Genomic DNA, 26,919 nt, shown 5'->3' with positions numbered 1-26,919 from the left:
ATTACAACCACATAAGGAGCAATTCAAACCTAAAAAATACTGAGTGCCATAGAACACAGTGGAAAAAGTGGGGAGATTGCGGTAGTAGATGGGTTTATTGGTCTTTTTCCCACCACATCCAAAAAATGTTTTGATTTAATGGCATACAGGACTGGATTGTAAGGCATGCTCATTTATGGGTGAAACAGAGGCACTTTGGTAGAATCCCTACACCTTGTAAAAGAGAGTAATAGCCCTAATACGCCACAGTACCTCACCTTACAGTCACCAGTTGACTGGCGTGTGGCACTCTTCTCAACTCCCCTAAAAACTCAGTCTGACACAAGGTCAGGCCAGGGGTTAAATGGCTGTGTTGGCTCTTGCAAAGCCCCCAAAATGGCTCATTGTCCAGAGGCCAGAAGGGTAGAGGGCACTCAGTGAGGGGCGAAGCAAGGGGAGGGCCACGCTAACCTCCCCCAAGCCATAGGAGTCCTCGATGTGACCCATACAAGAAGCCGCCACCATGTTTCATCTTTTGTACTGTGTAATTTGAAAAGGTCAGGAAGATAAGCAGAAAGTTGACCACTGTTTTAAGTGCTGGTGGTCCTCCTTGTATAGGAGTGTCAATATGTGCAGAGGCCAGTGACATTGAAGGACTTGTGAAAATAGATGGACGTTGTCTTTAGGCTCACTACGCCCTATGTATCAGACATAACAAGAGGATAGCTAACATTCCTCACTGCTTGATGGCGGTATCTCTGACAGGTTCAGCAGTACACGACAAAAAAAGTGTAATATAACCTCTGGTGCATTGGTTTTGGGTTATTTTTGTTGTTTTGCCCTGTTCTTTATTATTCCCTTTTACTATTTGATTCTTCTTTTCTTTTCAACCTGTTCTCGGTTTGACCTCATGCCTTCATCCTATCTCTTTATATCTTAAGTCAAACATAACTTGATTTTTATGCATACAGTAGAAGAGACGAGAATTCTGCAGTACAGTATTCGTTTTCTATTACCATAACCAATTTTTTTTTATTATTTGAAGCTGAACATTTCGCACCTCTTCCCCATGATCTGCTTTCAAGCTTCTTCAGAAATCTGCAGCTTACCTGCAATATTTTAGTTTACAAATACAGATCATATAAGATGAGTGTGAGTATGAAATCTGACAATATGGAAATTGTGTAAACTGAGTTCACAATAAGCACTTGTATCTGCAGATTGTTTTCTCTTCCACAATGTGGATAACTTAAGAAAGTGTTAGCAGTAACTTCTGGGGTCAAACACACATCCTACCACCGGCAAAACCTGCAGTTATCCACACTAAACACATAGCACACTGCAAGCACATTGACACAGGCAGCCTGTCTCTTACCTGTGCTCCCTGCTGTGATGCTGCTGTAAATTCTGAGTCTGCTGAAGCTGAGCCTGGCAGAAAGTTAGGAAGCAGTCTGAGGCCGAGCTGACCTGCTGAACAGCTGGAGGCAAGAAAAAGGAATCTGTCTCCTGGCTATCAATGACTCTAAGGCCAGGCACTGATTTCTGTAGTGTGGATCTGAAAAGGAAAGTAAAATCAGCAAAACCTGAGCTGTGCAGAAGTGATTTTACTAATATTTTTAAATGCATTATTTATACCATTTTACAGTTTTTCTCAGTTGCTTTGGTGCATTTCTCACAACAGAATTAAACTTTGCACAATAGTTAGTTCAACCTCCACAACATGTAGTTGTTTTGGCACAACCTTGTGGCGGTGTCCAAAGGCAAATGCCTTTGGACATGAAGCAGTTGAGTAAGTACAAATATCTAAAGAATGGTCACTTTTGACTTGCTATTCATCACTATCTCCTTGCTTTTATCATGAATGTCACAATTATTTATACTTGTACCGGCTTAATAGTCATTGTCCTTACAACTAATAGTCTTCATTTCATTGCTTGTGTCAGTGCACTCAAAATTGTTGAACATCTTGTCAAACAATTTGTACACCCATTTTGAAAACCCTATTTTTAAGGAGTTTCCATGAAAATCTCCATAAATTACTTTTCTCAGGTGAACCTTATCTCACACTAATGTGTGAGATAAGGTGGTGTGTGTTACTCTTACTTGCAACCAATGAAAAGCCTCTTCTACCCAGTCACAGGTGACGAGTGAAGGAGCTCCGTCACCAGTATGTACAGGTAAAACATGTTTGCATATGTACCTCTGTTTACTGTAAAAGTTTAGGCCATGTACTGCACTTACATTTATGCATGTTACTGTAATCCTATTAACAATTCAAACTGTACAATCTGTTGTGCCAAATGCACCATTACAGACTTTTTCATTCTCATCCTTTGTATAGTGTATCCTGGAATTGGAAGCCAGGGAACCCCTGCACACGTTTGTATATCTTGACGAAGCGGGATTCAATCTCGCAAAAGGCAGATGGCGTGGACGAAATCACATTGGAGAAAGAGCCACCATTGATGTCCCAGGCCAACGAGGAGGAAATATTACAATGTGTGCAGCAATCTCAGAAAATGTCGTCCACACCCATATTCCTCGTATTGGTGCATACAATACACAACACCTGTTGGCTTTTCTGGACGCTCTTTATAGGGACCTAATCCCACAAAATGAAAGGGATGATCCTGGTGACAATCGGACAATGTATGTAGCGGTTTGGGATAATGTTAGCTTCCATCACTCTGCTGTAGTCAGGCAGTGGTTTGCAGCACACGACAGGATGCTTATGGAGTTTCTTCCTCCTTACACTCCATTCCTAAATCCAATTGAGGAGTTTTTCTCTTCCTGGAGGTGGAAGGTATATGACAGGCATCCACATACCCAAATGACCCTGCTAGCAGCTATGGATGCAGCTTGTGATGACATCACAGCAGAGTCCTGCAGAGGGTGGATTCAACACTCCAGAAGATACTTTCCCCGATGCGTCGATAGAGCTGACATTCGCTGTGATGTTGATGCAAATATGTGGGCAGACAGACGGGAGCGTCTAGATATCAATGATTGATATGCAGCAGTGTCTGTTTTTCAGTGTTTCATAACTACTGCAGTAAGGTTTACTGTCTAAGTGAGTTTATGTTTGCTGTAAAATGTTTGATTTGCTGTATTTCCCCAGTTGCACAATGCTGTGAACAGTTTCAATTAAATATTATCAAGAGTGCATATGAAGTGTCTTGATTTTCCTTTACAATTTATGGTTTTCAACATGCCATGGATGCTGTCCAGACTTGACATGTCATTGGGGAGCACCTACAAAGAAATCCGTCACAATGAGAACATGTTCAAACCATTTGATTTTGTGACCAAAGGTGCTGGTGTAATGACTTGTAATTGTGACAGCCCTGACACTTTGATATAAGTACTTGCTTTTGATGAATATATTATCTGTTTTGATTAAGGGACTTGCTTTTGAAGCATTGACTACTTATTTTGAACAACTGACTTTTCTTTTTGATGAAGTGACTCACTTTTGCAAGTTATCCACCATGTTTTGCAGTTTGCACTAATTGTTTTGAGAAGAGCCTTAGTAGTGGTGCAGAGATCAATTCTGTTGTGAGAAATGCACCAAAGCAACTGAGAAAAATTGTAACTGCTACTGGTATTATGTATATCTGTATTTTTGTATGAACTCATTACCTCTGCATTAAAGGCAAACAGCTTGGTGATTTTTTTAAAGTTTATAATAAACAACACTATTAACAGGTAACAAAGACAATGAGGGCAACTTGAACGGAACTCAGGTTGAGGTTGCACAGAGGTGTCAGGGCTATGAAACAGGACACTTATTTTACTCAACAGATTTTGTAGATCACAAAATAGTTTTGCCAAATAGACGTAGTTTAATTTGAGTTCTATATTTGTTTCCAGTTATTTACTTACTAATACGACTCATAACTGTCAAATTACAATCACTGCCTGACTAAGAAAATAATATTCACAGCCAACAGAAAGCTTCTCTAAAGCTGGCAGAACCATTCTCTGTTTAGACCGTAGTGTTTTGAGGAAACCGTTTAACTTTCCTCTCACAGTATATGTTGTTTTGTACACAGTACATTTTGTTCTCTGAACTAATTAAAGGACCATATGTACAGTGATTTAGTCATCCCCTGGTATTAATGGTTGTCTGAGTCTACAATCTGAACCTGTTTGAACTCATTACTATTAATCTTGTGCCGTTTTCTAAAAGTGTAGTTACACAGCCACTTTGGATAGAAATCCTTTCCAAAGTGCATATGTTAGGTAGTGTGAGCATTCAGCTGGAGGAGCGCCCTGAATGGCTGTGATACAGGGGGAGAGGTAACCACTGCCCGAGGCTAAGGATGTGCAAGCAGAGGAATCTCAAATATCTGCCAGAGAAACAGACTAAGAGCATCTACTAGTGGAGCACTGGCCAAATGTGGTCTCTGTGCAGTGGGAAAATGTGGAGCTGGAAACTCTACAGGGCACTAGGGAACAGCAACAATAAAATTTGCAAAAATAAAAGCCTTTGGGCTGCGAAGTCAGTTTTTAAAACATTAAGAACTGGGTTTTCTAAAATCGATTCCCAGAGTACTGTATGCTCTTAAATCTGTCCCACGACTTCACCAGAGAGAACAAAACATGTGTTGAGGTCATTTACTGCTTCAGATGCATTCATAAATGGTTTATATGAAAATGTCTTTCTTTATAATGTGAAGTACTTTACATGTACTTATATATTCACAATAGATAGATAGATAGATAGATAGATAGATAGATAGATAGATAGATAGATAGATAGATAGATAGATAGATAGATAGATAGATAGATAGATAGATAGATAGATAGATAGATAGATAGATAGATTGATTGATTGATTGATTGATTGATTTGATGTGGATCACTGGGTCTCTCAAACACAGATTAGAATTGGATTCCAACCCTAAATAGGATGCCTGACTCGCTGTCTTTAAATGAAGCTCCAAACCCGAATTAGACAAAATTGGATAAATAGCAGCAACTTATTACCTTTTTAATATAAGGGCTTCATTATTCACAGCTATATCTACAGTACACTGAAGATACTCAAACTTCAACTTGAGTCTTACTAAACTGTTATAAATTTTATCCTCCTTTTCTTTTAAAACACTTTTTTGGATCCTTCATCCTGATTCTCCAGTTCCTATGAGCATAACTCCGTATTTCATTTAGTGAAGACTTCCTCCAAAACATAGGCTCTTTAAGCGGCTCTGATTAATCAGGGCCAGTATTTTCTTCATCTATTTCTCCTGGATCAGGGGGTGCCTACAGGGATTGTAATTCTTAGCGCTTGCCTTTTGGTGCTTTTATTTAGCCAGTGTTATCACTGGCTGAGGATGAAAGGGCAAGGGCATGAGTGTGGAAATACTGAGGGTTAATTCTACTGTTGGCACTGGGGGTTAAGTAAAGTTCAGTGAAAAATTAAGGTAATGTTTCAGTTATGGCTTAAGGAAGAAAGTGTTCACAAGTAACTCATAGTTTTACACCTATTCCAGCAAAGAATCCTCTAAAAACTCAATCTAAAGATAAAAAAAATAGATTTTATGTTCATATTGTCAGCACAATAAAAATCATTAAAAAAATATGGTACAATGTACCATTTTAAAATGAATATAAATTTTTAAAGGCTTTTTTTCCTGTATTTTTTTAATCACACGTTAAATTTTGCCATTTACCATTTATGGAAACCAACATTGGCAGTGGTACTGGCAAAAATTTAACAGAACATTTGTTTTGTTTTGTTTTTTTATTGATGTTTTTATTGAACCTGCTGGGCAGTAACTCCAACATATGAACAATGATAAAAATCTGACTATTAAATAAGCAAAAAGTTTCCAAAACTAGTATAGTTTTTCATATTTTGGTTATTTTGCTGGGTGTAACTGACTCTGAGGAGCCAAATAACTTTGCAAACCTGTAACAGCTGACATCACCGCTCATGACATCCCAGTAGAACCTCAAAGAATATAAGTGCTCATTGCATATTTTTCATATAAACTCATTGCAACTGCCTTAACACTGGTAAAATATTTAAGCAATGTAAGTGAATGAGCAAATTGACAATGAAAAGATAATTGATTTTTCTGCTGTATCAATATTTTGGAAATTATGACCACTTAGTGTGGCATACACACATACAGATGTTGGTAATCTAATAGGCAATGCAGATCAGAGCGGTAATCCTGGAAGTGGACAGGGAGACCAGTGTTCAGCTGGAATGTTTAGACTACCTGAGCCCACAGACTAAATTTTGGATAGGCAAATACTGACTTTGCAGTGGTATTTTCCTTTGATCACCCATCATATCAAGTTATATTTAAGAGCAAAAGAGGCAGAAACTGGAACTTCTATCCAAATAATTTCCAAAAAGAACAGAAATTTCTAATTACTATATCTTGATTTGAAACTGTGGAGCAGGTGAGGAAAATGTGTCTCAACGAGAGGCAGCCAGAAAATTCAAGATTCCTGAAACTAGCGCAATGCACTATCACTGCATGATGGGTCGTGAAAGCAGATACATACAGATAACAACATATTTAGTTCTAAAAAGACAGTATATCATGTCATTTTCTTACTCTGTCCAGTGCTTACCCTACCTCCAGCCACTCTCCTGCTGAAGAGGATTCCCTGTGAGGTGGATTTCACGCAGGAACTGACATCCCTCAAGATTTTCACACACATTCTGCAGGTCTGAAAGAGAGCATGACACGTTTTTCAATATATTCTTCAGTTTCAATATAACTCCAACTTACAAACTATATCAACCTACATGAAATAAGCAGAGGTGTGTAGTGAACTTATATCAAAGTTACAAAGTTACAAAATTTTACACAAGGCACCGAAATAAGATCAACAAAATATAAAAGCAATAGTTCAAGTACGGTGAGCTGAAAGAAGAAGAAAAACCACAGGTTTTAAACTGGCTTAGGTGGTAAAACAGGTTGACCACTAATCACAGGATTAGCAGCTCTATACTCAGGCTGTCCTGAGCAAAACAATGAAGGCCAAGCTGCTCCTAACAGAGCAGGCGATGCTCTATTAGGAGTAGCGCTTGCATAACAGTGAACAAGAGACGTTTGCTGAACCACTAAGGTAAAACAGCGCTAAACAAGCACAGCCCATTCACCATTTTATAAAGAAAACATGTTACCTGACAGGCAGTTGTATCTAAGATCCAGATTTTCAAGGGACACAAAATTAGACATGGAGGGCAGCTGAGTAATTCTAGGAAAATAAGAGACAAATTACATTAGAAGCTAGACCACATCTCAATGCATCGCTCATGTCACCGTTAAACACAGAAGCATTTTGAATTTATGCGACTGTGTGGCTTTGACTCGTCGTGGTTTTACAGAACCTACTGATTGCAATTTTTTATATCAAGTTACATTTTCAAAAGAAAGAAAAGCCAGAAAAAATTGTGGCACGTGTGTTATTTTCTACTTTGAATATATATCACATAACAAAACTTAGGCGAAGACAGATGGCAAGTAGTATTGGATGAATACTGGATACCCGTTTTGAGCTGCAGAGAGGTGCTGCATTAGAGGAAGCCAGCAGGCAGCGAGGCCGTGAAGGGAGGAGACGCTGTTGTCATCCAGATATAGCTCTCTGAGGAGGACCTGGTTGTTCAGACTCGGGGGCTGATGAAGCAACAGGACAAAGTCGTCAGTTAACACCCATCACACTGTGAGGTTAGACTAACTTCACACTGCTGCTCCTGCTGTAGCAACGAAACGACCTCATCCATCAATGTCAGTTGTTTTAGCCCTGCTATGCCTACTGCTATGAGTGCCTGCCACAAGCGAAGCTCGTCAGGTTCATTTTCACACTGCTTGTGAAGCACTGTGATAAAACTTTCAGGCTTGGCAAACACAAGCATAGTTAATCTGTGACTGAAAGATTACTGAGGATAGAGTGGGCCATTATCACATGTGTGCAATAATATACATTTTTAACAGCACATCTGCTGGACTGGAGAAAATTTGAAATTTGGCCAGGTAAAATTTATTTTCACAGCTGAGAAATGCGAATTAGCAAACAACAGCATGTGTTTGACTGAGGTACTTCTTGGATTAGATCTGATGGATCAGCTTCCTTTTTTTTTTAATTGAAATTAAGCACCTTATTTATATTTGTCATACTTGCCTGGTTTTAATTTTATTTTTTGAAGGTTTGACAATCATTTATCACTAAACGTAACTTCTGGAATAAGGGGAACTGTTTCTCAATTAAAAGGGCACGTAGTAGATAAAAGCAAAAGGATTTTAGGCTTAATTCAAGCCCATCACCTGTCTCAAACACCCACACCACTTTCTCTGCAGCTCTCGCAAAATTGCAACAGTGAACAGTGATATTAGATTTAGTGCTTCCAGTCATCTGCCGTGAGTTTTTACCTCAGTAAGGCCGTTTCCTCTTAGATCCAGTGTGTGAAGCAGAGCACTGTTCTCCAGACCCTCCACGTTGGCCAGGTGGTTGTGAGAGCAATCCAGGTGGAGCAGTGTATATACATCTCTCATCCCTTTGGTGTTGATCAGCTGGTTGTGGTTCACTGACAACCTCTGTAGCCTCCTTACAGACTCCAGACCAGCTAGGAAGCAGACAGAATATATGCAGAAAGCAGAGCATGAGTCTTAAAAGTTGACATGATACAGTCTAAAAAAAAAGTACAGTCTGTACATGGAGTCAAAATTGCAGTTTTCACTGCAGAGTGAATGGTGTGAAGTCCTCAGCAGGAAAGAAGAGAGATGCTGCCCTCTTGTGTTACATTACATTACATTGATTTTTTTGACCAGAAGAGGAAGTTTAGTTAAACCTGGAGGGAAACTTGGAATTCCTGATGTCCATCTATGATAGTCCTTTAGCATGTGAGGTAATAAGTAAAATGTTGCATGAAAGATTTTAGATACTGTTTGTTTGTTTTTTTCCATTTTCACGTTTATTTCTCAGGTTTGATAAGCTCTGAATGTAGTCCTTTAGAATTTCAAATGAAATATATGTAAGAAATGTATTGTAACTGCAGCATGTCTTTTACCAGGATTCTGATGTTAAGAGCCATAACTTTCATTCATTTTGTTAAACATAAAGAAGTCCAAATGCATTTGACATACTCCATAGACTCTTTTTATTTTGAAGTTTCACACTCATACTACTTTCTGTGTTTACATGGAACACGATGGCATCGTGCCTGTTCTCAGGTTAAGTGAATGCTGCTCTTTTTTGAGGATTTTAGACTTACCAGGTGTTCGGATCAGTCACGCGTTATCTCAAGCTGCTACACACACATTGTTAGCAAATAAGTATTTAAAACACAAACACTTTCAGACATTATACTGACGAAAAAATTAATCCGTTTTTCTTTTTTGGGGCTTTTTTCAATAGCTGTCAGTGTTTCATGAGTTCTCACCAATACGGGTGATGGAGTTATGCGAGAGATCAAGAATATCCAAATTCTCAGCACCATTTAAACCATGGATGGAAGTCAGCTTGTTGTGGGCAAGTTGAAGAACTCGTAAGCTGCTCATGTTTTCACAATCCACAAATGAGATGTCATTTTCCTAAAACAAAACAAAAGCAAAGCTGTTGTGACTGAAATGACTGAAACAACATGAAAAAAAATCACAGTAATGACTAGTTTTTTGTTATTTTTGTTATTTTTTAACTATATAATCACCTGTAGGTCAATGTACCAGAGCTCTTGTAAGTGGTTGATACCTTCCAATGATTTCAGTCCACAGCGTCTGAGGGTGAGCGACTGAAGTTGAGTACACTGGGCAAGGGTAAAAAGGCTACAGCCAGGTAAGTCCTCCAAGGTCACGCTGGTAACCTGAAAGAGAGCCAAACATATTTCAGCGCTTCTGGATCTCAAATGAAAATAATGGGTTCTATGTGTGAATATTCTTTCCGAACACAACAAACATTTAAGTACAAAACATTTTCATCAGTGTTCCTGGATCACAGCTAAGCACACAGTATGTTACCTCCTGCAGGGATCTCCATCCTGTGGACTGAAGCAGAGTGTGTGGGCACAGAGGGGGCAGACTGCTACCCTCTGCCACCCTCCTTGGCCCTGTCCTACTCCGGACTGATCCTTTCTGCTTCCTCCTGTTCTGGCAGGACAGATTAGACCAACGGATGCATTCCTTCATCCACAACAGCCTCTTCTGCTCTGTGTGCTCTGGAAGGCCTGCAGGCAAAAAGCAAGAAGAAGTGCCAGGCTTTGCAGGATCTTGCCGGTTACTGGTTTTATACACAGGGATCTGACTGATGTTCTTGTTTAGGTTCTGTTGTTTTGCAGTTTCAGAGCTGACGGGGTCAGCTGTAGATTCACTCTGCAGTGAATTAGCACTTGAGGTCCGCGTGGTGTTGCCTCCTGGGTGTGAGATCCTGCCAGTATTATGAGATTGCATGCTGCTATTTTCTCTTTCCTTGTCTCGCAGCTCATTCTTACTTATGACTCGTTCTTTCAACTCTTCTTCTACTTTCCTTTCTTCTGCTTGTATGTTTTCCTTCACCTCATTTCCATAATCCTTTGCATCTTCCTTGTTTCCCGTCCCATCCTTCTTTTTTCCTATACTAAGCCCCTCTTGGTGTTTCTGCAACTCTTCTTGCTTCTTTTCTTTATCTTTTTTCCTCTCATGTTCCATTTTTGTGTTCTGGTCTTTATTCTCACAAATCTCTGGCTTGAGTTTTATTACTTCATCTGTGTTTCTGTGTTCTTGTTCTTCATTCTGTTTCATTTCTTCCATTCTCATTGTAATCAGCTCTTCTTTGTTTGTTTTAGTCTTTTCCTCCTTCCTCATCATATCTTGATTTTCCAAACTCTCCTCATCGTTCTTTTTCTTTTCCTCACTTTCCGTGAGTTGCATTTTGTCATCTATTCTTTTATTCTCATCTTTTCCCCTGATGTCTTCATTCAACAGCTTTTTCTTCATCTCGGGCTTTTCTCTTTGCTCTACCTCATTTCTTTCCATTTTATGCTCTGTAGTTTTTCTTACAATTTCCTTTCTTGTCGTCTCTTCCTCACCTCCGTTATCTATTCTCTTTTCTTCCTTAATACTTCTTATTTCTTTATTTTTTGTCTTTTGATCTTCAGTCATCTTCCTTCCAGAAACCTCTGTCACATTGTTTTTGACATCCATTATTCTTGTTTCCTCGTCCTCACTTTTCCTGTTTTTCTTTCTCTCCTTCTGCTTTTGCTTTATCTCCTCCACCTCTTGTATCTCTCTTCTCCTCTCCTCATCCTTGATTTCTTCAATTTTTCTCTCTTCCTCTTTCTTTCTAATCTCTTCTTCTTCCATTTTCTTCTTTACCTCCTCCCTTTCCCACAGCTCCTTTTGCTTCTTTTCTTCTTTATGTCTTAATTTTATCATGTTTTTCTTTTCCTCTTCATCCAATCTTTTCCTCTCTTCCAGTTTCTTCCTTTTCTGTTCTTCTTCACTCTTAATTTTCTCTTCTTCCTCCTTCATTTTCCTTCTGTCTTCCTCTTCCTGCTTCTTTTTCGCTTGCATGTCTTCATTTTTCCTTTTCTCTTCTTCATTTTTCCTTTTCTTCTCTTTGTTTTTCTTTCTCTGCTCTTCCTCAATCATCCTCCTCTCTTGCTCCACTTGTTTTTGTAAGTTACCAATCAGTTCCTAATTAGAGATGATATTTATAGAGTTACAAAAAAACTAGTTGCCTCATTTCTTTAATCTATTCTTTGAAATATATTAAGCAAACTACATGGAATTTACAAACATCACAAAAAGTATTCAATCAAAATGGAAAAAAGCATCTATAAGTACTAAATTTAAGGTGTGTTTTTGAGGACCACTGATTTATAAATCCAGTATGTTCAGTAAATTGATTCTACCAAATGCTGCGCTGATAACAAATACCCAAAAGTATATCAAATGTCTAAAAATACAATGGTGAGCCTGTGCTCTACGTCACACTGCACACAAATTTGAAAAAAATAAAAAAATTAATTACCTGCTGAAGCAGCATCTCCTGCTCAAGTTTTTCCTGGGCTCTTTTCGCCATCAATTCCAGTTCCTTTTCATGCAGCTGGAACCAGAATAAATAAAACACAACAGGGTTAATTAATACAGCCATTTTTGCTGCATTCTGTATTTTCTCTGTGACAGTTTGCCCTCCGTACCCTTGTCTGGGGGTATGAAACATCTAATCCTGAGGCATCTAAATGAATACATTTATTTTCCCCACTCCTTAAGAACACAGTAAAACAACAGGTCCCTTGACTTTAGTGATGAATGCTGTACATACCAGCCTGTACCACACCATACCAGCCCATCATATTATCATAATACAAATGTTTGTCCTGAGAATCAGAACAGAACTGAGGGGGAAAAGGCTTTTAAATATGCTGGCCTGGTTTTCTGGAATAATCTACAGAAGGGATAGAAATTGTCAAAAATGGTTACGATGCAGGAGTTTAAGTTCATTTTAAAGGAGCGAGAGAATAACTCAAGCACCAATCTTGCTCCTGCCACAGTTACTGTAGAAGCACAGGACTGCAATCACAATACACTGCACTAATTACCAAAATGCTGCAGTACTCTACAGCTTACACAATAATAATCTGCAATCTATCCTAATTATTATTTTTTCTGTTCTCAAACTGTTCTCCCATTAGGAGCTCACTCTGCGTGGAGTTCGTTTTTCTCCTCCTCTCACCTCATGTTGTGTATTTTCGTTGTTCTTCTTATCAGTTTCTGACCTGTCTTCCCAATGTGATCTTTGTGTAAACTATGTTTGGTTGGAGGGTTCCTTTGTTACTACGCTCAAATCAGTGTTCCTCCATGTGCCAGTGAAAGCGTGACCACTGCTTTAATGCTGTAAATAGACTGTAGAGTCCAGGCTAGACAAGCTATCTCTTATGTGTTGTGCCATTTCTTAAGCTTGAGGTTGTTTAGTTTACCTACATAATTCATCTCAATGTTCTTGGTCCTTAACTGCGTACACAATATTACTCTGTTTAAGGCAGAGGACACAATCCTCGGGGTGGACAAACTTTTGAGAGTTTTGTTTGGAATTTGAAAGCCACAGAGACACAATGTTATGAAAACATGTGTCACTGTTGTTCCGACACTCCAGACACATAAGGAATCACCAGTGGTCTTCACTTTAGATGACACTTTAGCACTGCTTAGTTGTCTTCCCAGCGTAGTCAAATACCCAGCTGGATAACCACATTTACTCAGGCTCTTCTTGATATGATGATCTTCTGCTTCTCTGCCCACTGTGTCTTTGGGGATGGTGTTCTCAGTGTGTCAGTGTCCTAAAGACACACAATTTTTGCTCCAGTGGACAATTACAGTCAAACCTTTCATATCCTCTGTGGTGAGCTTGATCGGTCTGTGGACTAAGTCTGTGTACTTACTAAGTAAGGTATCAGCCATAAACATAAACAATGGCTCTGTGGTGCACCAGGCTATCAGAGGCCTCTTTTCCACTTCCTCCATATCCAAGTAAGGCTGGGTTATGTAATTACCCTTAAGACCAGCTTATTGTTTATTCGTAGCAATTATGGGATAGCTGCTCTACCACCTGGATCCAAAAGTACTATGTCGAGGAGAGAAAAAAAAGTCAGAAGTAACTTACTTTCTCTGCCTCCATTATCTTCCTCAGCTCCTCCTGGAAGTTAATTTCTCTTTTTTGCCTTTCCTCGTTTTTATGCATCTCCTCATCACAGTGTTTCTCTGGTGCTATGTCATGTTTGCTAAAGTCCCGGGCCAAATATTTCTCAGTCTCCCAACATCGATCTGTTCCAGCTCCATCTAAGACAAATACAAAAATGTAAGGCTTCAATAGTTCAGTAAGCAAGAAAGGAAAGCCATGCATATGTAGTTCAAATCAGGCTCAAAGTAAGACATGCCTTGCCTCTCCATTGATTGTTATGCACTAATAACAAATAACAACCAAATTTCCTGCATAAAGAATGATCCAAATCGAATCTTTTTTCTAAATTTACATCAGTGACGTGGCAGTGATTTTGAGTCCATCTACATTATATATGATTTAACTAAAATATACCTCCAGGAAGCTTGATCACCATTAGCTTTATGCTTTCAGTTGCAAATTTAAAAGTCTATTCACAAGACAGGATTATCTACCTTTTCATGTTACTGAAGTCGTGAGTGACAGCAAATTCTATGAAAGTAGTGACGTCTTGTGGCAAACTATGTTACCTTTTACCTTTATTTCGAGTGTATTATGGCTGTATTATGCAACATCAGAACTTCAGTAACCTCAAAGTTGTTCACTTTTCTGGCCATTTCTAAAGTTTTGGCTGTCTCTCTGATAGTTTTTTTTTCTTCACTTTTTTCACTCACTTCCACTAACATCTCTTTTGGCCTGATATTATAAATAATTGAAATTACAGTATAAAGCTATAAAAACAAAAATTAAACACATTGAATTGAATTGACTTGAATTGAATTGACTTGAGATATTATATCTCCTTCATTTAAAATTTAAAAAAAATGATCAGGCCTCACATGGCCACTGCTTGTCAATCAATTATCCCATTAAATTTGAACCTGGGGGAAATAAGGGACTGAAGCAAAAAAGAAAGTCTGTGTCAGGATCTGGAGGTTTGACTGGAAAGTTCCACCAGGCACCTGAGTCCCTTGGTCTCCACCCCTGGGCGGAGCCATCATCTCTCCTGCAGTCCTGCACACCTGAGGCTGATTCTGGGTAATCAGGCTGAGGATTTAAGCTCCACTCAGACTCTCCTTTGCTGCCAGTTTGTCAATGACCTCACGTTGGTATTGGTGCTAAGGTTTTGCCCCATGCTCTTGCCACTTGTTTTGTTGCCTACTTTGGTTTCCTGTGCTACAGTTTTCCTGGACCTTCTTTGCCATTGCCTTCAACCTCAGCTCTCCTTGGATTATCTTCGCATTCTGGAAAAATACAAAGAACCTCACCTGCCTGCCCTCCAGCCACCACTCACCACCTCGGCACTCAGGTCAGCCAGCCTTTTTCAGTACTCGCCTGGATTCTCTTCGCCTCTCCCTCAAAGCCAAGCTCACCCTGACTATCAGTAAGCATTGTCAGTCATTACCACCTCCGCTAAATACCCTGCGTCTGGCGCCTTCTTAACCTTGTTCTCCTTTCTTCCCAGATGCACCCGCTCCATCCCCGTCGCAACCTGCCAATTCCCCCTTCACCCCCACTGACCCACGCCCGCATCATTAGTAACACTTTGCCACAAATTCACCTGTTGACTTCATAATAAAACACTGTAAAAACGTTTGAGTCCAGTTTAGCTATTGGCCTGTGTACTTCAAGCACATGCTGGTTGTTTGATCTACAATCAATTGTGGTGATGTACAGAAGCAAAACTACAACAATGGTGTCTTTGTCCCAAACAATACACATGTACATGTTATCTACCTTCATTATTAGGCCACATGGACATATTGTGAGTCAAAGGATTTTGTGTCACTATTCGTGTTTGAAGAAGGGACCCATCAGCCTTTTTTTCCTCATTTTCTGTTTCACCACCCACCTGTATCAGTAAAAAGAAATCATTTTTAAAAATTAGGCCACGTGACATATTTTAGATGTAATAAAACAACCAAGATTAGACCGTTAAGACCAATTTACCTGTTCATTCACTTTCACCATATCTTTGCTGACTTCATTTGATAGCCTCATCATATTATCAGTGGAATCTGATGGTGTGAAGTCTGACATGGAATTCAAAGACAGTGCAGACAAAATCCAGAATGGTGAGGAGATAATCTCAGCTTTATCACCGTACACATTAGTTAAATGCTGTAAGTTATTACTTACCTTCAAGTTCCTCAAGGATAAGTTTCTCACAAACTGCTGCTCTAGTTTTTGATGTTTCAAAGTAGCTTAGAAGAGCTGGTGGGAAATTATCTGAAGCCTGCGGTCAGAAAATAGGTTAATTATTATTTCTGCTTTCGCCACAAAAGGAAAATGTTAATATAAGCAAGCAATATTAACAATATTAGCAAGCATTGTGGGGACAAAAGTGAAGCAATAACTCTTACTGATACTAAATCCATTGTCTATTCTGCTTATGGGTCAATCGGTTTCCTTATTGATTTCTGATTAATTTTAAAGTAGGCCAGCAGACGTTCAGGGAGAATGCAAAAGTAGAAAAACAAAGTAAGGAAAAAAGGGTCTGCACTGTATGTGACCCACACATACAAAAGCTCAAAGGTTTTGGGGTCACTGTGTTGCAATTATCATTTTGTTTTCTAAGCAGCATTCATAAATGGCATTACTACACTTAAAGAGATATTAGTCCAATGAACTGGACAATTTGGTACCATTTATTTTTATTTGGAAGAATTTCTTAAATCCCATCCATACTCACTATATGAAAAAGCAATAGTTGGGATGTATAAGTCATAAGGCAGTAAGTGGATTTACGGAGGGTCAGCTTATGTTGTGCATAATTTATCTTCTATCCATTATCCGTTTAGCTTCGCTGTCCTGTTCAGTGTCACTCTAAGCTCATGTGTGGCTCTCAAACGAATCATCCTGATGCTTTTGTGGTAGAGATATAAATTAAGGTGTCTACCCTGACAAATAGCTGTTAATTTCCAGCTCTCCGGGTGATAGAATGTATGCAGAATTGGACAAAAAATAGTAAATGAAGAGAATATTTTGGAGAATAGCGGAAACATACATGCATGTGCTGTATTTTTAGAACGAGGCCCACACCATTACCTCTTCTTCATGACATGAAACATTTTCCTGTTCTTCTTCAGTTTCGTCAGAGGTGAATGGCTCATCCAGCTCCAGCATGACGATTTACTTATCTGTCAGAGCAGTGAAAATGAAGGCATGATTAGACGGTCTGCTAAGTTTCAGTTGCTGAAACCATTTACTGTAACACGTTTATCCAAAGTACTCATATTTACCGTTAAGTTATACGTAATTATTTAAAATGTCCTACCTGGATACAGCACTAGTGCTATACTCGCTTAGAAGCTTAGAAGAACTTGGCTGAAAGATCCTCTTGCGTCTAGACGAAGTTCTGTCTCTATGGAAACAACGCTGTGAACTACGAAGTCTCGAAAGGGACTTACCGAACAAAACGCAAAAGAAAAACTAATTCATATTTTAAATGGAAAAAGGCGGCTTACATTTTGTTTTTAATTTTTTTAGACTGCATTTGTTGTATTGACGTCAGTATTTTTATCTTCATTTTTCATGTAAACACGATTAGAAAAGGAGTCCTTTTCTAATGGTGTTTACATGAAGAATGAAGAGGGCGCTAATTTAGGCATTTTTATGTGTGGCACATACATTGTGTCCTTAAAAAAGGAAGAAGAAAAAAGAAAATCACGTGTTGCTTGCTATAAAAATGAAATGATTTCAAAATGCCTCAAACGTTGGCTGCAATTTAATAATTCTATTCTTGAATTATTTTGATCCTTGGAAACTTCCTAACGCACGAGACAAAGAAAAAAGAGTAAATAAGCAGGCATTTATTTAATTTTTTACATCATCAGTTTAAATTTCCCGTTGATCAACAGTCGACCAGAACAAAGGAAAAAACTACCACAAGATGGCGATCACAGGCAATGGCTTAGTGCACATCACAAAGGTACACAGCTCTAGAAGAAGCCCCTTATAATGCGTGACAATAACTAGAGAGACAATACACCAAAAGTTTCATCTTTTAATATCAAATTCTATCAAATTACAGAAAAATGATCTGAATAAAAATGCTTTAATTTTCAATACACTTATAGCATAACAATTGTAGATCTGTCTGGTGAAGTCCAACTAGAAAACATTGAAACAATAATTCATATTGTTGCACAGTTATTGAAAAAAGTTGCACAGAAGTTACAGAAGCAAAATTATGAATCTGAGGTCAGCAAAGCTATTTGGCTACTTAGTGTGAAGAAAATGTAGTGTCACTGACTTGTGTGGGCATTCTAACAGCCAGCAGGGGGGGGGTCAGTGAGCCCGAGACCTTGTAGGTGAATCACACGACCAGAGGGACAAAATCTGTTGGGCTGCTAACAATGCGCACTTTTTCCATGGCATTTCTGATCACAAAGACCAGTTCCTCTCTCCCGTGGTGAGGGCTTTGCACTTGTCCTATAGTCTTCTCTTTGAGGAGATTCCAGTGGCCCACACAGGTTTCCCATACACATTCCTGATAGCTTTCTAAAAGGAACCCAGTCTCCTTCCTGATAACTTTCAAACGAAGAACAGCTTGTCCTTCATCCAAAACTGTTTGGTCAGGAGACACAGTGAGGCCTGTTCTCTATTCTAATACATGAAAACAAAACAGTGGAATGGCGCCAGGTCCTTTAAAAAGCAAAGCTGAATTACACAATAACAATGAAACACGGCCCATCTACAGCCCTACTGTGGCACAAGATCAACACCTTCACCGTTTTGTACTTTGATAAAAAGTCATTATGGGTCATAGCCCAACTTCAGTGCTTAGGCTGACGGGGAGCTACAGGACAGTTTGGTGCTACTGCCGTTGTTGGAGTCAAACTGCCTGTCCCTTATGTTGTATTAGGTCCCCTAAGATTCATTGACCAAGTTCAATTGCTTAAAAAGGCTCCATCAGCAAGCCTTGTCTACTCCAATTAGGGCTAGGCCCTTTGTCAGTGGGCAAGGTGTCCGGCGCTTTTGTCCAAGTGCACGGAACCCAGACAGCAGCCAGACAGGGCCAAGCTGTAGATTTATGCAGCAGATTACACCAGTCAATAGCGGCTCCGGCCCAAACGCAGCAGAGGTTTAGATAGCACCCATGTGTTTACACTGTCAAGGGTTTTCTGTTACTCGTCTGTAGCCATTATCTTGGCAGCCATTGAGCAAATCGAGCCTATCATTTCCATCTGAGGGATTTGACGAAAGAGGGATTGGAGGAAAAAAGTTGCCAGTATCCCAACTAACCTTTAACTTAACTTAGTGCACATCACAAAGGTACAATTTGCAATATCCGTGTGTATTTATTAGTGATTAATGCAATTGATCTGAAGAATTAGACGTCATGCCTGAAAACATACATTTTATCTATTTTGCAGACTTGAACATTCAGGTTACTGCTTCAGTGAGATGATAAAGGAACTCGACCTGATGGTAATATACTATGTGCATGTGATGGGGAAAATGTTAAGCAAGCTAATCCTGCACAAATACCTCTGCAAGCTTAACGCCTTGTGTTGCGTTCTTGCAAGTATCTACTGTCATATCACGTCTTGCTTGTGCAATCATTACCTGCGGTACATTTTCAAAGCTGTTTCTACACAAGAGTGGCTCAGATTTGAGAAGTTCAACCAGGTCATCCCAGCATCCTCCTAACCAAGCTTTTCTTCTTCTCAGTAGACTGACAACACAAGTGAACTAGTTAGACTTCAAGGCAGATTTGGATTCTCTTTCAAAGTTAACATTATGCTGCCATTGTGAGTTTTAGTACATCTAAATCAGCTTCAAATGACTGTGGGATTATTGTTGCAATCATAAGTCCACCTAAGAGGGTTTGGTGAGGGTTAATTTGGGATTAGCTTAGTCCATTACAAGTGACTTAAAGTAATAGTTGTGCTTTTTTCATTTAATACTTAAACAACTCATCTCTCTTGTTTGAACTGTAAATTCCAGGCTTTCCAAAAAACTCCAAACATGTTCCCCGCGTAAGTTTAACATTCACACTTCGAAGAACAGCCTGTATCAATGGTCATGCTGACAGCCATGGAGCAAAATGAAATATAGCTCTTTTGTTAATTCCACAAAAGAGTTGAAAATTCTGTATCTACTGAGAATGTCCCGAGCTAAACTATTCTGTATCAGCCTACAGCATGTAGTGTACAAAAATCCACTGTGTAGAGACAGAATGAACAGTGGCAAACTGTAAAGGACACTAACTGCTATAGTTCTTCCAGAAAATAGTACTTTTCTGCATACAAGAAATTCAGAATAGAGGAAGAGGGCATGAGACAAAAAGCTGTGATTATTGGTCACTTACATCTTGTCCAAACAGAAAACTTGTTACAATTTTGAAATGTACAAAAATATAGAAGCAAAGGCATGAGTGCTTTCATTTTCAGTTATATACACTAAAAGTAACTTGCCTACCTTTTTATCGACTACTAGTCTTCATTTTAATCTTCAAGGTATTCATTTATTAAATAAGTTGTAAACATCTACTGTTTGGATAGTTTTTCAATCCACTTTGGAGAATTTGAGTTTTGTATGTCTTGAGATTAAAAGATCTCTACCTACTATTGGAATCATTTTTTATCCTTTGCACCTATTTGAATTACCAAATGGACTAAATTACAGCACGTCACTGACTTTGATATTACAAAATCGGCAACCACATGTGCCTTGGAGGGATTTTTAAAAAAGAAAAAAAAACATGATGAGAGCACTTGGCTCAGGTCTGATATGTTCTGTAAGTCCCATGACTTGTTCTTGGCCTTGAGCACAGGACAGTTCCAAGGAAAGAGAAAAGAGCTGTTAATCCTCACTTTGAAAGAGCATCAAATCCAGCCAACACGCCTCGTGTATCCGTGTGTGTGTGTCTGTGTTTAGTTGTTTCATGTGTAATTCTTAAATGAGCAGGGTTTTTTCAAATGCAGTTTCATCTGCTATAGGAAGTTAGAGCCAAACCTTAAATTCCTAAGACTTGAATGTGGGGTATAAGGCATGATTTATCTGGGCAGCGTATCACATGAAAAATTTGTCGTTTTTATTTAAGTGAATGCCAGTTTTCCATAATAAAAAAATGTAATTAATTCTGCATCCAGAAACCTACATGACCGACATGATTTTAACTATTTTGTTATTTCCCAGTATAAGCTTTATTGGAAAGTTGAATGGAAAAAATCACTAATGTAAGAACTCTTTGTTTTGTGCCTTGAAAATATGTCGCTGAGATAATCACAATTGTAGCTGAACTGATACACTACACAAAGGATGCTTCTTCACCCAAGGGCAGGAAGACGCTGCCTTATCTTGGTCTGTACTGGTTTAAACTGATAAATCTGCTGTCTCATGAATTTTACCCTCTATATAAACTGTTGTACTTGTGAATAAAGTTGAGTCAATTTGGGAAGACAACCTGAAGCAGTCTCTGTTTTCTTGTTCTCCCAAGCTGCTCCCGAGCTCGTACTAACACGCTGAATGGCATGCTTGAATATTACTTGAGAATATATTTGACTGTGTTACAGACTAAGGGACATTCTCTGCTGATAGGTGAAGGGACATTCTCTGCTGATAGGTGAAGGTACATTCTCTGCTGATAGACGTCCACGCCTCGAAGGAAGTCGATCCACGGATTAGGCCCTGGAAACAGTTTCCTTCACAGATGAAATACATAATCATGCTACACGATTCTCAACTAACCACAATTAAGTAACTCCTCGAGTTAAAAGTAACTTTTTGAAAAACTCTGTTATATTTAGAGCATCTTTTCAGTGGAATAAGTTGCCTTATGCAATTAGAGAATTGGCTTCTATTCATAATTTTAAAAATCACTTAAAAGCCTATTTGGGCAGTTTTTAATTTATTTGTAAATATTGTAAGAGGGTAATGTCACTTGTAATGGAAATTGTGTATTTTGTTTGAGTGTTTTTTTATCATTTTTAATATTTACATGCTTATATTTTCAGAATTGTCAAACCTTATTGTGGATGTAAGAACCAAATTATGTGGATATTTTGCATCCAACTCATTGTGTAACATTTTATTCGGTGGTATTTGATGGTTTGGGCCCCAGGAAGACTAGCAACCACTGCTGTGGAAGCTAATGGGGTTCCTTATAAATAAACAAATAAACAAACATAAAGGCAAAAAAGAGTGGCATATGAACAAGTAGTAACACTAGTGGTACCATTTTTCTACAAGCAGGTTCTATTTTTTGTGTTAAATGTGTTAAACCCATAAACAAAGCAGCTAATCGCAATTGATATCCAGGTGAGGTGCAAAAAGAAAGAACAACAAACTGTTGCTCGGCTATATGTAGCCTGGTGTGAAAAACTTTCCCCACCTGCTCCTTAGTTTTTTTATTTTTTGTCACACTCAAATATTTCAGGTCATCAAACAAATTTGAATATGAGACAAAGGTACTGCAACTAAACCCAAAATGCATTTTCATCTGTTAAGGGAAAAGCTATCTAAACCTACATGGATGGCCCAGTGTGAAAAAGTTAAGTGCCCCCTAAACCTCAAAAAAACGGTTGTGCCAAGAACTGCAATAACTGGCAATGAATATTTCACATCACTGTGGAGAGATTTTGGTCAACTCCTCTTTGCCCACTTGTTTTAATTCAGTTATACTGGAGGGTTTTTGTTTGTTTGTTTGTTTTGAATTAACAGCCTGTTTAAGGTTGTGCCAAAGCATTTCAGTTAGATTTAAGTCTGATCTTTGACTAGGACACTCATTTTGGCTGAACATAGGTGGATTATCTGGTGTCTTTCAGATCATCGTCCTGCTGCAAAATTTTCATTTGGGCAAAAAGACAACAACTGTCCCATATAGCTTTGAGCAACTGGTTGTGTGTTTTTTGCAACTTGACAATGTTCCCATGCCTGACACCAGTGAGCTGCCTCAGCAGACATACCTGGCCAGTAGCACCATGAACGTCTAGTCCTTTCCAGACCTTTATGGTCGTGGTCCTGATGAACTTGAGTCAGCACCTCCTAATTAGTACATGAGGCAGCAAAAGTTGGAGCACCACCTCAGCACCTTTGGGGCAATGAACTTAAACAATTAAACAAACAAACCTAAGCTAAAACACCAGGATTTCATTTTATCACAGAATCGGCCTGCTGGAGGGCATAGTGGTGTTGGTGATGTTCTTGTCAGTATAAAAATTACACTTGTAGCCCAACAAGAATTTTTCAGTCACGGTCCACTTATGTGCCAAAAACTCCAACTTCATTGAACTATAATTTAGCCTCAAACCTCGGCTAGCATAGCCTGTTAGTCTCACTTTACCTCCTCCCTACTGGGAAGGCCCAGGCCGAAATTACTTGCATCCACCTCTAAAATAAAAGGCACACAGAAATCTGTAAAAGGAAAGCACTGGTGCTATTGTGAGCTTAGTTTTTAATGGCTTAAAGCTTTGGTGACACTCTTCAGTCCAGTTCCCAATGACACCATGCTCTGCCCCAAGACTGTGCCACCAGTCTATGCAGAGAGACAGCAAACTTCGCAAAGCCAAGAGAGGACCATATTCCTGAAACTGTTTTAGGAGGCTGCCAGTTAGCTACTACCTTAACATTGCTGGGACCTGTGGAGACACCCTGATAAGAAATGGCATGGCCCAAGTAATGAAACTCTGGCTGGAAACAGGCACATTTGGAAAGCTTTGTCTTCAAGCCCTCCTGCTGAAGCCACAGGGGTTTTCACATTGGATGGATGGATGCCATTCTTACCCAGTCACTTTCTCATAATTGAATCATGATCCTTGAAACAAATGAGGCCTGTAGTCTTTAGATGTTGCCCTGGAATCTTATGTGATCTCCTGGATTAGTTGTCAGTGTGGTCTTGGAGTAATATTGGTAGGCTGATCATTCTTGGGAATGTTCACCACTGTTCCAAGCTTTCTCCATAATGGCAGCTAGCATTGTTCACTGGAGTCCCAAACAGTGTTGGTCAAGTTACTTGAAAAAAGTAATCAGTAACTAATTACTGATTACGTCCCCAAAAAGTAATCCCATTACTTTACTGATTACTTATTTTCAAAAGTAATTAATTACTTAGTTACTTTTTAAAAACACGATTTACAACCTGAAGAGGTGATAAAGTGATAGATCTTTCAGCCCAATTCTACTTTTTCTGCATAATCCATCATACAAAATGTAATCAAATGAAAAAGTCTCTTTTTTAACTTGTTTTATCAGTTTTAATCTTTTAACTTTATGCATCAAGTAAAAATTAAATTATATGCAACATTCTCTGACTTGAATAAATTAGTTTAACATTTAAACCTATTTTCTGCACATTCCAGCACATAAAATAAAATATTTTTTGTGTTTACACTCACTCTTTCAAATAGATGCAAGTAAAACACAGCAGAAAATAAATAAAGTCAAAGACTCAGCGGTCCTGTTGCTCTATTTTCACCTGTAAAGCAGGAGTAGGGTAGGCGGAGGTTTACCCTGGTGCAGGTGTGCCGCAGCGGTCAGTTGAAGAATCCGCGAGTTTCTCTGTGAGTTTCCCATTACGTCGTTGCGCACTCGGTGCTTGTTTGGAAGTTTAGGGGTTTTTTTCGCTGTAAAAAGAAGTTTTCTTCCCACGCACAGCGGACGCTAATGTTTTTGTCACTTTTTATGGAATCAAACTCAAAGTAAGGTCAGTACTTCCACGCTTTAAACGCTGCACGCTCACACTCTCTCCCACAATCGATATATTATCTATTGTTGATCTGCACACAGCTGTTGTCATGAACGTCGCACTCGCTTACGTCACTGTCATGAGACATTCTCGCAAAAAAAATCATGGTTTTAGTAACGCAGTAACGCAGCGTTCCTACAGGAAAGTAACAGTAATCTAATTACCGTTTTTGCGATAGTAATTCCTTACTTTACTTGTTACTTTAAAAGTAATCAGATTACAGTAACACATTACAAGTAATGCATTACTGCCCATCTCTGGTCCCAAAGCCTCAAGCGTTTGAAACCCAGACTGATGACAGATGTCAGTGACTTTGTTTCTCATCTGTTCTTGAGTTTCTTTAGATAATTTCATGATGTGTTGATCTTTTAGCTTGCTTCACTTTGTCAGACTGATCTATTTAAGTGATTTGAAACACTGCAGCAAGAGTCCTGACAGGGACTAGAAAGAGAGAGCATAATTCTCCTATATCGGCTTCTCTTCATTGGCTCCCTATTAAATCCAGAATGAAATTTAAAATCCTGCTCCTCACATGAATAATCAGGCCCCATCTTATCTTAATAACCTTATAGTACCATATCACCCCATTAGAGCACTTCACTCAGCCTGCAGGCTCACTTGTGGTTCCCAGAGTATTTACAAGCAGAATCGAAGGCAGACCCTTCAGCTTTCAGGCCCCTCTGCTGTGGACCAAGCTTCCAGTTTGGATTCAGGAGACAGACGCCCTCTCTACTTTTTAAGTTGAGGCTTAAAACTTTACTTTTGCTAAAGCATATACTGGACTTAGGACTAAATTGATTTCTTGATTAATCAGGACTGGATGTGACTAGTGACATGAAACTCAGCTTTCCTGGTTACTCAATGAAATCAGTGAAATCATAATTTAAAAACTGCATTTTGTATTTACTCAAGTTGTCTTTGTCTAAGATTAGAATTTGTTTGATCATCTAGAAACATGTGAGTGTGACAAATATCCAAAAAAGTAAGAAATCAGGAAGGGGTCAAAAACTTTTTATCCACAATGTATCCAAAACTCTTTAGTCCTTTTTTTTCCCCTGGAAAAACAAAAATGGGACATTTTGAAAACAAATCCATGGAGGGTTTTTTTTTTATTATTTTTTAATATCCTCGAGTAACCACCTGGAACACTTTGACTCAAGAAGACACAACATAGTGGAAGCAGATTGTATTTATCATCAGTACCTTATTTTTCGTTTCTATTCTCCAATCATCACAACTTCTCATGACCTTGTGACCTCAATGTTCAGGTGGTGGTAGTGGTGGTGGGGAGGGGGAGGGGGCTTACCAAGGCTGATACAGTGAAGTCTCATCACTGGCTGTTTTCTTTTGTTTTATCAAATTAGGATCGAGCTGCCAATCACAGAACACAGGCTTTTCAAAGCAGCTCGCAGAGAGCACATCAAGTACATGTTCTGTTCCTTCCCAAGGCAAAATCAGATCTTTTTGAGACAACAGCACACATTTAAGGTAGAAATAACTATTCTATGTAACAATAAAAATAAAAATATATATCATAGGACTGGATAATGGGTCTAGAATGCTCTTTATTTTATATTAAATTGAAAGCTAGTGCACTTATGAACTTACTTTATTTCACAGTTTTCATTTAAGAAATCATGCTTTACTTGTTCAGTCCTTTGATTGCTCGTTATTAATTAATTACTCATTTAAAGAAAAATCAGGGAATTAAATAACACTATTCAAAATAAAATACATTTAAACATTGTAAAAGTGACCTCACTGTCTGCAAGATTTGTTTCCTCAAACTAAGAAACCTGGAAATTCATGTCCACCATCAAGTCCCCAGTTCATTTATTTATGCCACCTCTGTGTGATTCCCATTGGCTGACAACCTACGTATCTGTGACACAGTGAAAACCAATCCGCCATAACTTTCCATCAGAGGTCCGGGAGGGGAAAACTCATGACAACCAAATGGCATAATGTTACCAAAGTCAGAGGCAGTTCATGAAGTATTCAGCAGGTAACCAGTGTAAGCTGCCATCTGTGACCAGTTCTGTGTTTACCATCACAAAAACAAAACAGCATCACGGGATGGGGAACACCTCGTACTTAACCACATGTTTTATACCTTGTTACAAACAAACAACCGATATCTGGGACACACATAAAAGAACTGCAAATAAATGCAGAGAATTAATTCAAGTCTTATTTAATTTGGCCAATACATAAAGACAAAAAAGACAAAATGGCTAAGTCCCAGTGCAGTACGAGTTTAATAATTAATTGCAACAAATCATAACTGAACATTTAGTATCTTATGAATGTGGGCTTTCCAACACTTTGGTAAAAGCTCATTTTGCTCTTATATTACTTTCTGACTTGGCTTGTCTTTTCTATTTTTGCCCAAATTTCAATCCTACATTTGAATCCCTGCAGCTCATAATGTCTGCATCCTGCAGCATCGTCTCTGTAATTCTGCTGTTCGAGTCTTCTACATAATAACACCTGCTTTCTCGAGACTGGTACTGACGTCACTGACATTTGTTTTGGGGTTCTTTTTCACAGCTTGAAGGATTTGTCTGTCATCAGCTGCAGCTGTTTT

At 38.8% G+C, this 26,919-nt stretch overlaps 1 protein-coding gene across 1 annotated transcript in view; it reads right to left on the bottom strand.

The window, feature by feature from the left end:
• lrriq1 (leucine-rich repeats and IQ motif containing 1) overlaps nucleotides 1–16,765 on the bottom strand; it is a 35,832-nt gene extending 19,067 nt beyond the window's left edge. Inside the window, exons 1-14 of the mRNA XM_085357744.1 lie at nucleotides 16,688–16,765; nucleotides 15,779–15,875; nucleotides 15,590–15,672; nucleotides 15,377–15,491; nucleotides 13,583–13,758; nucleotides 11,951–12,025; nucleotides 9,961–11,613; nucleotides 9,654–9,806; nucleotides 9,387–9,537; nucleotides 8,377–8,570; nucleotides 7,496–7,623; nucleotides 7,131–7,204; nucleotides 6,577–6,670; nucleotides 1,355–1,534 (exon numbers count right to left, since the gene is read on the bottom strand). Coding sequence (XP_085213870.1) covers nucleotides 1,355–1,534; nucleotides 6,577–6,670; nucleotides 7,131–7,204; nucleotides 7,496–7,623; nucleotides 8,377–8,570; nucleotides 9,387–9,537; nucleotides 9,654–9,806; nucleotides 9,961–11,613; nucleotides 11,951–12,025; nucleotides 13,583–13,758; nucleotides 15,377–15,491; nucleotides 15,590–15,672; nucleotides 15,779–15,875; nucleotides 16,688–16,765 — 3,251 coding nt within the window. The remainder of the gene's footprint in view (nucleotides 1–1,354; nucleotides 1,535–6,576; nucleotides 6,671–7,130; nucleotides 7,205–7,495; nucleotides 7,624–8,376; nucleotides 8,571–9,386; nucleotides 9,538–9,653; nucleotides 9,807–9,960; nucleotides 11,614–11,950; nucleotides 12,026–13,582; nucleotides 13,759–15,376; nucleotides 15,492–15,589; nucleotides 15,673–15,778; nucleotides 15,876–16,687) is intronic.
• Nucleotides 16,766–26,919: the final 10,154 nt, after the last annotated feature.

Source organism: Diplotaxodon limnothrissa, linkage group LG7, assembly GCF_057381915.1.
Source record: "Diplotaxodon limnothrissa isolate DT_005_m linkage group LG7, D_limnothrissa_male_GT1.1, whole genome shotgun sequence".
NCBI lineage: Eukaryota > Metazoa > Chordata > Actinopteri > Cichliformes > Cichlidae > Diplotaxodon > Diplotaxodon limnothrissa.
The sequence above is the reverse complement of the archived record's forward strand: the minus strand, read 5'-3'. Positions and strand labels throughout refer to the sequence as shown.